Raw genomic sequence first — 14,588 nt, 5'->3', positions numbered from 1 at the left:
TTTTCTGTCCAAAGCATCTCATTTGTTAGTAGGAGTTACTAGACATCTTTAGTTATGGAAGTTACATCTTTCTGACAAGGACAACTGTGTGTTGTTTTTTATTTTGATTTTTTTAATCATGTACATGAACAAGTAAAATTTCTGAATTATAAATGGTTATATTACAGCATCATGAGTATGTTTAATGGAAAACACAGGGGCTGTGCCAGGCTGGTTATGTGTTAGATTATAATTTCAATTGACAATTTTATTTGCACAGGTGTCTTTAATTTTTAACCTTCTTAAGTTTATTTTTACCACATGTAGTAAAAATGTACTCTGCAGGAGACTTAGCAAGAGGCTTATATTTTATTTACTTAAAAATTGATTATATTGAAGATAATCATTTAGTCATCACGTTAAAATGCAATTTGTATTTGCCTCTTACTCTTGTATATCTTTATCCTTCAACAAATGACGTTGCTGTAGAATGCCAGAGTATAGTTAGAAAATCGCTGAGAAGTCACTTTGCATAATCTAAGATGCATTACTCACACATGCAAGGAAACAATTGCAACATTTTGTTTTAGTCTCAAGGATCTGGTTTCCAGTGAGGAGCAAGTTAGGACAGATGTGTAGGCTGTTTGTAAATGCTGAACACATAGGGACAGACCTTGAGTTGAATGTTAAACCTTATTTTTATGTTTGTTTTTAGGAAAGAGCATTGAAAATAGTTTAGGACATCTAATATATGCATTTAGTTCATAAATCATGATCTTTTTTGTTGTTGTTTTGTTCAAGTTCTTTTAATTCTGGGCATAGTATACATACGGTGTTCTTAACTGCTAATTGATTCGAACTACTGGCTTAAGTAATTAACTTGTCAGACAGTATCACAAAGATAGATAAGGAATTTTTGGACAGATGGGGAAAATCAGAGAGCTTTGAGTTCATTAATGCGATAATAAAATTACAGCAGGTAGTCAGAGGACACATTTGAGTGAATCTGACCTTGTTCTTGGATCAAATAGCAAATATATAAATGCCATGTTTGTCTGAATGTGACCTTGCATTGGTTCAAATATCAATCATAAATCAAATCTTAGATTTTAATGTACGTGTATAGAAAATAGCCTCTGAAACAGTACATAATATCTTTGGTTGTTGTGGTCTTCAAAGTGTTTGGCAAACACAAAAAGTGTATTTGTGCAAAACACTGAATTATTCTAGCTGCTTTACCTTCAAAATGCTGTCATGGGCAATTTAGAATCTGTAAAAATTTGAAGAGCAAATTGCTATGTCTGCTGTGATTAACACATGTAATCATTTGAATCTCGCTCAAGTATGGAATGACATGAGAGGAATGAAGGAGTGACCTGAAGAGATATGAGCATTGATACAGCATTGAAAAAAGAATAAATCCAGAGAGAGGAAAAGAAAAAAAGGTAGAGCGTGTTGCAAGCATAGAAGTATATGTAACAGTGAAGTAGAGTTTTTATTAGAAACCGTGGTGGGCTGTTAGTACATGGGGAACTGTTTTTGAACTTGAAAGAGCATGTATCAGAGTGCTCCAGTATACCAACTACACTATAGCATAGTTGTTACTGTGAGTTTACTGATGCAAATTCCTGTTGTTCCTTTGAGTATCTTGTTAAAAACCGTCAAGTTATGTCTTTATTTATGACTCAAAATAATGAATATTTTTAAATTCAGTATGAATATTTGGTTTACATTTCTATGCGTTGATAATCAACATGGTAAATTGAATAATCTTCCCATACTGTTGTCTTGGCAAGTGTTTATTTTTGATATGTTATATTAGTTGTGATGTGCCTGTTCTGCATAGGTCACTTTGAAAGTAACGCCTCCTATTTATTTCCATGGAAACTACAACAGCTACAAAGATCACAGTAACACTATTCAACTGAGCAAATTCTCTTCTCCAGAATAATGTTTTTCAACATATTCACTACCACTAGCTGTGTATTTTTACCAGTGATGAACAAGAGTTCTTCATTTTTGTGGTGTGACAGCTGTGCAAGTCTGTCTGAAATGTCTTGTCTTTCACGTCACTGTTACCACTGATGAAACACACCACCCACTGCTTCAGTGTGCTAACATTCATGATTTGGTCTCCCTAGATGTTCAGAAAGCACCAATGAATGTCAGTGGGTGCAATTTGTTTTGCATGGAGGAATTCAGTGATGCACCTCTGTTTCATATGTGTTCCATGTCCAACACCATTTTGTCAAGGCTGCCCCTCTGCTGCCATCTGTTTTAGAATTATAGAATTGTGGACTGATTGGAGCTCCAAGGAGCTTTTAAATGTGAGAGAGTCCAACTCCCCTGCAATGAGCAGGGACATATGCAGCTAGATCAGATTGCTCAGAGCCCCATTCAGCCTGGCCTGCAACATCTCTGAGAAGGGGCCTCCACCATACTTCTGGGAAGTGTGTTCCAGTGGTTTGCTACCTTTATCATGCAATAATAATAAAAAAAATCACATTATATCCAGTCTAAATCTCCTTTATTTCAGTTTGAAAATGTTTCCCTTTTCTTATCACAATAGACCTTGCTGTCCCCTTCTTTCTTATAGCACCCCTTTTTGATACTGAAAGGCTATTAAGTCTCCCTGGAGCTTTCTTTTCTCCTACAGGCTGAAAAGCCCCAGCTCTCTCGGCCTGTCTTCATAGGAATGATGTTCCAAAGGATGGAACCTTGGAACCATCTGTTGCACAGTAACAAGATGTGATAGAATATTGTCAGTAAGGTTCAGCCTCTACTGCTATACCAACAACAACCACATCTCACATTGTGGTCCAACAGAATAAAATAGGAGACATTACTTTTGGAGCAGTCCTCATCTAATATTAAGCAACCATGTGTCAGAAGTCATTATTTGCTATTAAAGTGGAATCATAAGCTGGGTAAATGGAGAAGGGAAAAAAAAATAATTGCCATTTTTTCAGGATTTCTAGGGATTTCAGCAACAGAAGTCAAAGCACTAGTAAAGACTTTCCCCCCCAAATTTTCCAGTTAAGACTTTGTTGATCTTTGTTTATAGTTGGGTATCTTCTAGAGATCTGACTGGGTTGTACTGTAGCAATAAACAAATAAATAAATAAAATTAAATAAAATTAAAACACCAAAAGCACTTCTTGAAGAAAATAGTAGGATAAGTGTTGATTACCAAAAACTCTGATAGAAAGTTCAGTAGTTTGTTGACTAATGCTGAATTCCTGACTATTGAAGTCTTACAAAAAATTGAAGGATGCAGTAGACATAGATTTAAATGGGGGATTTAAATGCTTTACTTTGACATATAGCCATTTCTGACAAAAGTTTCTGTTCAACACTCATTAGGGTGAAAATAGGTCAGGTCTTTCTATTCCAAATACAGAAATAACTGAAAAGTTCGCATCTAGAGGAGGGAAAAAAAAAAAGGAAAACTTCCTGATTGTCATATTGTTATTCTATACATGCATGTAGACTTGAAACTATTTGAGCTTCCTATCAGTTCAAGCAACAACACAATCTCCCTTCTTTACAGAAATGAGCTAAGTAAAGCAGAATTTCTCTTTTATCAGAAAGACGTGGATGCAAGTTTGAGTACTGTCATATTTGGTACATCTCATGTCCATTTATGTGGAAGAAAGCAAGCGTGACTTCAGATAAATGTAGACTTGAGGCAATAGACCTGTAAGTCTTGTCTCTGGAGCCTGAAGACAAGGTTGCAAAACCTTTGTGTCCCATTGCTGACGAAGTCAAATCCAGCTCCTGTTGTTCAAGTGGTTTGCAGAGGCTGATTTAAAGACAGGCTTTGTATCCCATCATACTTATAGCTTAGAACTGTGGTATTTCTTCATATCGTAAGTCCAGATCTGTCTGCAAGAGGTTGACGAGTCTAATGTTTCCATGAATCCAATGTCTAATGGATCCAACACAGAACTCAGATGAAATATATTTTCAGTTTTAATATCAAGTCAGTGTAAATGTCATGCATGTAAATACGGAGTGTTCTCAATTGAGTTCCCAATTTACTAGTTTGGGAGGAGGGTTGCTGAATTTTAGATTTCCTATTAGAAAGCCATTTGTTGTTTTATTCTTTCTTTGAGCTGGATTATACCTCTCAGAGTTTCCAATGCTGGAATTCTTAACGGTGTTCGTTTTTTTGTTTGTTTGTTTTAACAGGAGGAGGGGTGATGAGAGTGGAGTGTGTTGTTTCAGCTGAGAGCAAATGCCTGTATCTTCCATTTACTTGACTTCTATGCGAGTTTTACTGTTGGTAGAGCAGTGGGTAACTGGGACGTGTGCAAATTCCTGTGCTGATAGGAAAGTTCTGCGGCCATATCAATAGATTATTTTGAATTACAGAGGCTGTCTGACCTGTAGAGGAGCTTTCTGCTCTTTACAGCCACTTCAGTAGAAGGGTTGCTTTTCTTCAGGCAATGAAAGTACCTGACTTGGCAGTCTAGGCTGCTGGTACAATTATCGGATTCTTCAGAGAGGATTTGGTCTGCACATACACCTATGTTTGCTGACTGTGCAGCATGTTTCCCTCTCTTCAAGTGCTTATTTCTGCTCCCTGTGTTGAGCTGGCACTAATATTTGTAAGGCTTTGCAGTAAACTGGAATAGGGAAATGATCTAGTTGAAGAGTCCTGGAAATGTGTGATCATGGCCTCAAAGGCCGATCAGTCACACTCCAGAAAATCCATTGAGTTTTGTTCAGTTCAGATGTGTAAGTGAGATGCTCGCCATTAAGTGAGGTGAATGCCCCTCTTATGTCTGGCTACTGAAAACTGATTTCTGCTGTTGTAACTTTTCTTCTCCATTAGTAATTGTTTCTGTTGTGTGAAAGTTAGAGGGTATTCAATTTGGAATAAATAGTTTACTTACCTCTTGTGCAGTGTTGCTGCTGTTCCACTGTTAGTTGAAAAGCAATCTTGACAAAACTATTTTTTTGACTAATTATACATGTGTCATGACTGTGTTACATAATTTAAAATATCAGAGGAAATTATCACTATGTAAACATGAAGGTATAGAAAGCATCTGAATGGTTTTAAAGCAGAAATGTTGCATTTAAAAGAGGATGAGTGGCCTTGTTCAGAGACATTTATCTTTCTTCAATAGAGAGTTAGGACCCATGAAGTAGTTTCTACCTTCTGCGACTAAGTCTTGGGAAAAGGCTGCAGGGAGGTGCCAGCAGGGGTTGTGACTGGCTCAGTAAATGCAGAGTAGTTGCGTATTGACCATTAATAACTATGTCATTGGTATCTGTATTTTCTCAGTCTGTGTCCATTGTTTTGTTGTTGTTGTTGTTGTTTGGTTTTTTTTTTTTTTTCCCATTGCTGATTATTCATTTTTTTTCTGTCTTTTTCTGTCTGTATCTAGGTATGGTCTGTTTGAATTTTTGTAGCAGAGCAATGATTTCCATTGTGCACATGAGGCTATTCGGTCTTTGTAGGTTATGATGTTGCTGTTGATGCTAAATTTTGAACTGTCTCTTTGTACACTATGCATTTTTTTTCCTTGTAAAATACATGAATAACAAAATATTTACACCTTAAGAACTGAGCATTTTTTAAAAAACTACTGGGAACTTGCTCAGCAAATAGAATATATATTGCATGGTCCAAGAGTTTCTAGAAAATCGTTGTACCTTTCCAAATAGCTGGAAAACATCTGTTCTGCTGATGGCACTTGATTTTAAAATCCTATCACACTGCCTAAATAAACCATGTTGGCCTTATCAGTAAATTTCTTCCAATTGTGATGGACTAATAACTAGTACTGCAAATTTCTTCCATGTTGCATGGGAGAAATGTATATTCCCCTGGCAATCTGACACAGTAGATCTAGTTGAAAAATGCTTGTTTAGTGTGATGTACAGTCTGTTGCACATGTGATACTGTTCACACCTGATCTGTCATAAGTCAGCACAGCTCATGTGCATCATCTTACTGTTGATTTACTTGCACAGCATGTTAATTCATGTTTTAATCCTGTCTTTACAAGTGCTTCGTTAAGGTGCTGGCTAATGACTTGTTTGGAAAAGCACTGTTGATTTTCATTATGAAAATCTTGCTTTTTTTCTCTCTTCCTGGACAATGTCTTTTAAAATCCAGCAGGACGGAAAAACCTGGGCCCCAAGAAGTATTGCCTCCTGGCTCAGTGAGTTCTGTTTGGCACAGTAATATGAAGACAAACAAATATTCCCATCTTGCAGCGTGTCAGAGTTCTAACAATACATTCTATGTAAGATTAGAAGTGTGTTATCTCTTCATCTCCTAATACAATTAGAGAAGTGTCTTCAGGGAGAGAAAGTTAAAACTCACCATTTCATCATACTCCACACTTTCTGTAAGCCAGTAGACTCTGTGGCCTATATCCTTCCTTCAAGTTACTTTAATGTTCCTTCATTTCTGCAAGTACTTCTGGTTCTGGGAAAGACAATTTTGTTTTCTCCCAGTTTTCGTAGGCAAAGAAGATTATTTCCATTTGATCAGTCAAAAAATTTACAGCTTTTTTTCCTGCTGCAAACTAATACAGACTGGATTGTCCTACAAGCTGTGTGATTCCACTTCTGCCTAAAGTACTGCCCGGTTATAAGGGGAGCAATCTGGGAAGGAACACTGTTCAGTGGCTATTCATGTTCGATCATAATGCCTAAAAAAGTTGTGTTTGCATAAACTTAGTTTTGTAATTTTGAAGAGCTCAACTTTTCAATTTTTGTGTTAATTTTGAAAGTTAGGGTATGTGAATTTTAATTTATTTTAAAGGCAAGGATACTTACACGTTGTTTGTGGTATCTCAGGGTACAGCTGTGTAAAGGTGGAAAAAAAGCCAAAGTTTTTTAGTTTGTGTGTATGTGCATGCATCCAGCTGGCAACCTTGATGAAGATGTAGGACAGCAAAAATGTTCATGTCATTCATTGTAAACTCTCTTTGACTTAGGGTCTTAATGCTTTGGAAAATACAGAATATTCCTGGTGTGAAAGGTCACAAAGTAATAAAACTGTCGGATAAAGGAGAAAGCATGTGTTTCTTCACCGATAGGAGATTGGACTTTGTATTTTAGGTGCCCAACTTTATTTCCAGTTGATGACTTTTAAGTTTTTAAGGAGAATATTGGAAGTATCCTGCAGTATATTTATTTGTTCAGGCTCTTCCTGTTAACCTAAGTTTTCTAAAAGTAGCTATCTGCTACACCCCCTAATTCAAAGTGTTTCATGTTCAGCTACCACATTCTTAAAGTGACCTAAAGGTAATGATTGTTTCAACTTTAACCTTGATATTTGCCAGCAAGCCCTTTACTCGATCAATTTGTTTATGCAGTAAATCCAGACTTTGTTACTGTTTCTCAGAGACCTTTGCAACTCAAAGATCTGTCTCCTTACAGGGACTGCCCCTAGTGTGCAGGTATTAAATGTGCCATGGCAAGGGCTTTAGTCTCCCACCATCCCTTTCTAAAAATGAAGCAAAAAAATGGATTGCTGCACGAGTAGTTGTTTTTCTCTGATAATCTGACTGATTTCTTTAAAAGCTGCCTCAATTTTTTAGGTAAGTTATTCATTGGGTATTTGCAATGTGGTGGTGGGAAAGGGGGTCTTCTTCAAAAAACAGACACACTTCAGAGATACTAGGCTGTGAGAGAGTGCTAGTAAAACCTATTTATCTTTAAAACCATAACTGCATGAAATTGCGTTCTCATTTTTGTGTCATATCATCTTGTTTTCAGTTCACTTTGTGTGTGTGTTTGTATGTGGGTGTGGGAATGGAGACTAAAATATTGTACAAGGAACTGAGAAAACACTCTGCCAATGTCTTTGTGGCACAGGATTTTCTGAAGTCTTAAGAATGGGAGGAAACACTGGTTCATACAGATGCGTGTAGACTCTGCAGCTAGCAACATCTGCTCTTGTAGAATGCAGTTTTAGTCGCAGAGCAAAATGCTCATTGAGAGTGTCGTTTATATACTCTTCATACTCATTACTTTCTTTATTTTAGAGACTTTATTTTCAGGTGAACAGTATCCCTGCATGTTAAGTGAAACCTGCCAATGAAAGTATGTGCATGTGTGAACATGCACAAGATACAGATAATCCAAAAGGCAAGGGAACTATTGCATGCATGCTAGATGATTAGGATTAAGGTTTTGTATATATGTTTCTGAAAAAAGGATTTAAAAATGTATAGGGTTTTTTTTGGTAGTGGAAAGATTTAGTGTGTTTTGGCAGCTTTCAGCAGTGGTTATGTAACAGCTGTGCTTGCTAAAGTAGCTAGTTAACCATTGATATAAGCAGTAATGATTAAGCAGTGGTAATTTACAAGTAATATTTGAGAGTACAAAAGGATATGTCATTTAATAGTTAAAAACAAAAGTACTTTATTTATACTTCACTAGCTGTTAGTTTGTTATACAAATTCAGCTAAACATGCTGGTGAATTTTAAATATTTACTGTAAAAGTGGATAAATATGATGCAATTTGGACAAAACATTGTATTGCTGAAAGAGCTGTTTCCATGTTCAGAGTTCAGTTATCAAGCATTTACTTTCTCATCAAATAATGTCCATTTTATTCAAAGTTGAACTTCAATATTCACTCAATCTTTTTAAAAATACTTGTGGTAGGCTAATAGGCAGCACTTGCAGAGATGATTGTGATTCAGTGGGGAGCTGCAAGTAATGCTGAGCTATGCAGAGCCCACTGCTTCCTGAAACTTCCCCAGCAATGCTGAGGCAAAGTATATGTGCAATGTCTGCAAAGGTGTCTGTGCTAGACTGAGCACACCAATGGAACAGTGCTGATCAAATTCTTTGGCAGACTTCTCTTCCCTTTTCGTTTATGGCTGCTGTTGGAGACAAATCAGGTACTCCTCTTTGAATTGCTGGGGAACAGTTGCTGTTATTCTCCCATTATAAAAATTATGTACATCAAGATTTCTTTACTCCCTTCCCTCATAACGAAAAGCAAAGGGATAGAAATTGACCTTTATTTTTGCAAATAAAATACATAAAAGTGACTTCTCATTTCTCAACTGGAGTATAATATCTTCCAATTGCACGTGGAAAGAATAAGGTGTGTAAAATAATGCTGGAGGCACCTGTTTTGGTCTTTGCTAGGTACCTAATAGCAAACTGCAGCTGTAGGTTTTCCAGAGCTAGTTCATGCTGCCTCACCAGAGAGTTGTACAAATATTTTTACAATTGGAAGTTGGCAGAGAATAACAAATGATGATTAATAGAAGGTTTGCAGTCACTTCTTTTTCTCTCTTTGTGAAATTAGTGCTTTGTAACAGCCTCTGCATCTCCAAATTTATTTTGCAGCTTAAGTCTTCATGAGTTTGGAAACTTTGTTCTGAATCCATGCAGATGGTTTAGGAATAAAATCTTTCTCAGATAACTTACTCTGTGGTATTTTCTTTTCATGCATGACCATGCATTCCTAAAGTGTTAGGATAATTTTTTAATATCTTTTTAAGAGGAAAGGTTTTTTTTGCCATCATTCCTATGACTTTTTACTATTTTTCAGCATTAATTATGGTCATCATGTGTGTTACAATTTAAATTTAAATTAAATGGTATTTCTTCCCTCAACCTTTTAAGTATCAAATGTAGGTATTTGTCTGGTTACAAGCCAGTAGAATTTACAAGAGAAATTAGGGAGGTTCTTGGAAAGAGGACATCTGTTGAGCTTCAAAAGCGACATTTGGAATTGATTTTACCAAATAGTTTCAAATTATGGAAGTTCTGTTCTGTATGTAGTAGATAACAATTACAGTTCTGTACTCTATGTGGTGCGAGTTATTCTCATTATTTTCCATTCTAATGTCCTGTTATGTTAAATAGCTGGGCATCACAACCATTGTTGCTTGGATTCTCTTGAGGTTGAAATACACACGAAAATCCCTACCTTGTTGATAAATAATCTATTACATTGCTGGCAGTCTGGTACAGTGTTGTAATGAATAATTAATATATCAAATTGGATAACTTAATTTACCTGTCATTTTTAAATACATCCAAGTTATGGAAAAGAGCAGCAATGTGACTTGTCCAAGTTGTATGTAACTGGCATCGAAAATCATGGATAAATTCCAGTTCTCATCTTCTAGGCATTCCTACTTGCTACTGTACTATAAGATACTGTGTACGTTTTTATTTGGTACTGCTTCCCTCATTGTTTGAATGTTTAAATTGATGTAACTACAACACATTGATTTAAAAGGGGCATTCTATTCTTATTTCAATTTTACTCTTCACTTTGTCCTGCAACCTGATGGATTTTGCCAAAAATAGATATTTAAGAGACAATTCTGTCCAAGAAAATACTCTTTATAGTCAAATTATGTTTCCTTTTCTAGTTTAAGTTATTCTGTTTCAAGGAAATTATTTATTTGGGAAACCTGAATATAATTTACAGATCTGAATGTTGCCTTTTTTTCAAAAACCAGTGAAATTATGCTTAGAACTATAATAAATACAGAACATGTTACTTTTCTCAAATCGACAGAGTTTATGATTACACTGCAATTACAATCTCCTCTCGACCCTGAGGGGCTAACACTCACTTGGCTAAAATGAGTAGTGAGTAATGTGTAATGGTATATAGGCTGTACTACTACAGACATTGGATATCACTTTTAAAAATGTGGGCACCCTGAAAATCAGAGGAAAGTTTTGAGAAGTCTACTGTGTATATTTTAAATACATTAAATATGATTGGCCAGTCATGCTAAGAAGGATGTGAATTGTGAAATAGAAAGCCTTACTATGTGATACAGATTTGTTGGGTTTTTTTCGCCTTAATATCACATAATGAATACATTGGAAAGCACCATAGGAGTGTTACATATGCACCACTGGTTTTCCATGAAATAGCAGAAAATAGGAGTGCACACTGCTAAGTGCACTTGAAAAATAAATCTATTAAAAATTGCGTGTCCATTACAGGTTGTAGCAAGCATAACTTATTCTTCCACAGAGTAGATCATTTGGGTCCCAGTTTTACCACCTGTGCAATAGTACCTTGTGAAGTTATGCAAATACAATTGCAGGTAGACTTTTGCCATTGGTCTGGGGAGGAAAGGCTTGATTGTAGGAATCTTGCTAATCTAAAATCTTCAGAAATTTTTAGTAAAACCAAATACAGGTGATGGCTGTCTTTTTTCATTAGTATGCATAGCAACAGTCATCTCTTTATATCAGCCATAACTGTAATCTTTTGGTCAAGTATATAGCCAAAAATCATGGGGTTATGTCCTGAATAAAAACCTTACGCATATAGGATGAATATTTCATTTACAGATTATCAGATACATGGATTGATTGCTTAATATAAAGAGTTTAGTGCCACTGAAACCAAACTAATTCTATCTGAAATTTTCAATCACATCAAGGAAGGTTGGGTTTATGATTTATTTTTGGTTGTTTGCTTGCTTGCTTACTTTTATAATGAGCTAGCACTTTAATTGAAAGAGAGGTATTTGCAAATCTCCATGTAGCCAGTTTTTGGTGTCATCATTTTCCATGATAAATGGCAGCAAAATCATGGTTCTTAGCAAAAGTCAGCACTGAATGGTAACTATGGGAACAGAAAAAGCTTCTCTGAAAGACAGCATGAATTCATTGAATGCATCAGTACATGTCTGTATGTGTAGACAAGTTAGATGCTCAGTGTGAAAATTAGTTTCTTTTAGCAGAAGTGTATCTTGGCAGCAGGAGCAGCATTTATTAATTGTGCAGTGCATTGTATTAATTTGTCACCTGAAAAGGCAACAGAAGAATAATGCAAATTTGTGAAATACGTACTTAATTTTCTTAGGACTCTTTGCTGTTACTCAAAGTCAATGACACTGTTGGAGAATTTGGAAGGCAACTTTGAAAACTTATTTCATTGTGGGAAATAAGACTAACTCTAGGAACTATAAGTATATTGGATTGCATATGCTGGAATACTCTTGCTGAAGATGTAAGTTCATTGACTTAAAAAGGTAAAAAAGTATTTGCCAGCGTCTGTATAGATGCATTGTACATGGCAGTATTTTGTTCTCTGCAGTGTTGTGGACAAATTTAAGAGATGAGAACAGAGGACCTAATCAACATATCTAAACCTATTAGATGAAGTGAGAAAAAAATACTCTAATGTATACATATTGATACTTACTATTTTTCTGTGAAGTTTGATGAGAAGTGCATAATACCTACTATAACAACACAATTTGTATGTAAGCTTTAGCAGCAAAGGAGAGAAAGCAGTGCCTACAAATTTCTCTTGTAATATCTTTTTTCTTATATTGAAATATTTTGTGGATATTTTCTTCCTATCCTGTCAGAGATTCACATTGTGTAAGTCTTCTGGAGAACCAGAATATTGTATAATATTTCATTATCATTATCAGATCTGAACTCATTTATGCAGTGCATTATGTGTAGCTGAATCAAATATAAAAATATATAATTCTAAATTTGTAAGTGCTGATATATTTTTTTTTTTCTTATTTCCCCCTCCACCAGCATAAAGAAGTTGAAGTGACCACTCTACTTGACCAAAATGGTGGACACTGAAAACCAGCTCTATCCACTCACTCCCCTGGAGGAGGATGATATAGGTAGTCCTTTATCAGGAGAGTTTCTACAAGATATGGAGAACATTCAAGACATTTCTCAGTCTTTAGGTGATGATAGCTCTGGAGCTTTGAGTTTAACAGACTTCCAGTCACTGGGAAATGGTCCAGGATCTGATGGCTCAGTTATAACAGGTAAGAGAGGTTACAAAAAAAACTTTCTTTTATAAATACAAAGTGATAGGAATGAATGCCATTTTAATGTAATAATTATTGTTTATGACTAAATGACACTAAAAACATGTAAGCTGATTACAGCTTAGCCATAATATACTTAAGGCTAGAATTACTTTACTAGATTGTAACTTGAAGTTGCTTGTTTGAAGTTATCATTAGTATCAATGCCTTCTTTTTAAATAAAATTCTCAAAAATTACTCTTACTAGCAAAGAAGTTATGTATATTAGTCATACAGGAAGTCACAATATCGCTCTAAAAAATAATCCCCCTTCCTTTAGTTTCTTCAGACCACATGTAATTGAGATGTTTTGTGAAATATACGTTTAGAATCTAACTCCTAAAAGCATTCGTAGAATTCCATTGTATTTTAATCTACTAGTGTTTTTAATGTGCTGCTTCTTCTCCCTTCTCCAGAGCAGCATTGGTCAGCAAATGGTTTATTTTCTAGTAGGAGTAACTAGTCTGAGAGCGCTAATATGTTACATAGTTGTTAGTCAGAATATTTTTGTGTGAGACTTGGTTTGAGAGATCAAACAGGAAGTCATTGAAATGTAATGGGACACTCCAATTATGTCAATAAAGCATTCCTTCTGAAACTATGGTTTTGCAAACCTTTTAGTGGTAGGGGCATTTTAACATTCAGTTCATGAATAACTTTCTCATTGTTTTACTCTCTCTTTTGTTTTAATTTTGTTTATATGCGTGCTTGGTTTTTTTTAACTGTAAATCGATTTTCAGTCTGAGGTCACTAGATCTTGAATATTTCATTTTACAAAAATTGCACTAACAAAGCTGAGGTGTGTATCTGTGCTACAAGTGGTTGAAATGCATAGTGTGAATTTTGGAAGGTGAAAGGAGAGCTGCTTCTTGGCACTGTTGCCCAAAGTAACGTATGTTTAAAGTATGGTTTATATCCCTTTCAGTTGCAGACTTTCACAATTAGAAATATGCCTTATACAGGAAAATTTTCTATGTACTGGCTTTATAATTTATAATATTCATATAGCTCTTCTGAGACATGAGGGTTTTTGTTTTTGTTTTTCCAATTACTTGTGTGTGAGTGTAAGTCCTGTGATAATTTGGATCAGTTTCTAGTGTCACCTTATATACAGAATTCATGGCAAAAAACCCTGGTTTTGCTGTTAGAGGAAATGGAAAACGTGAACTTTAAGGCCCAAATTCCATGACACAAGTAAAAAGAAATGAAAATTATATGTTAAAAAAATCCTGTGTTTTAGGCTGTTGTTTAGGACTCTGCCTGTGGGCTTGGCAATGCTGGCAAGGCATTCTGAGTTCTGTGCCAATGTTTTTTCCAATGTCATTCTTGCTGACCTACATTCATAAGTGTTTCTTAATCTTTCTGTTAAAATAACACACCCTTTAATTTGCTGAAGTCTCGTGGTACAAGTTGCAAGATGGAAGATTAAAAAAATTCTGGCCTCAGAAAATATTTTCCTCAAATGAAGTGGAAATATTAATTGAAATAATTAAAGCTGGAAGGTATTGATTCTGTAACATGTTCATCTACTAATAAAATTGAGAGTTTATTTCATTTTACAACATTCCAGAAATTATTTTCCCATTATATTCAAAAGGTAAAATATTTGATCAAGGCTTTTATTGCTTGGATATCTTAGAAATAGATACATACCTTCCTTTTAATATCTGTTTTCAGTCATGTGAAGGAGTGTGTTTTCACTTTCAGAAAATATTTTCTTTAGAAAATGAATGTTTATAACTGCTTTTTAGGTCTCAATTAAGATCATCATTTAAAACTACAAGTAACTCTTATGAAGT

The 14,588-nt window shown here is 35.3% G+C and overlaps 2 protein-coding genes across 7 annotated transcripts in view; one reads left to right on the top strand and one right to left on the bottom strand.

The window, feature by feature from the left end:
* Nucleotides 1–14,588, bottom strand: part of LOC136052309 (zinc finger CCCH-type antiviral protein 1-like) — a 117,820-nt gene that overhangs the window by 10,474 nt on the left and 92,758 nt on the right. The window lies entirely within an intron of this gene.
* Nucleotides 1–14,588, top strand: part of PPARA (peroxisome proliferator activated receptor alpha) — a 35,096-nt gene that overhangs the window by 9,623 nt on the left and 10,885 nt on the right. For 5 of the 6 annotated variants that reach the window (XM_065742338.1, XM_065742340.1, XM_065742339.1 and 2 more), the window contains one exon: nt 12,503–12,747. In XM_065742338.1, the coding sequence (XP_065598410.1) occupies nt 12,540–12,747 (208 nt within the window). In that variant the 5' untranslated portion in view covers nt 12,503–12,539. Of the gene's footprint in view, nt 1–7,394; nt 7,545–12,502; nt 12,748–14,588 lie in introns of those variants that run through there. The other variant, XM_065742341.1, reaches the window with a different exon arrangement.

The sequence above is a fragment of the Cyrtonyx montezumae genome, unplaced genomic scaffold, assembly GCF_038088225.1.
Source record: "Cyrtonyx montezumae isolate F1298 unplaced genomic scaffold, pur_monq_1.0 scaffold_3, whole genome shotgun sequence".
NCBI lineage: Eukaryota > Metazoa > Chordata > Aves > Galliformes > Odontophoridae > Cyrtonyx > Cyrtonyx montezumae.
Note: the sequence above shows the minus strand (reverse complement) of the source record. Positions and strands in the feature narration are given on the sequence as shown.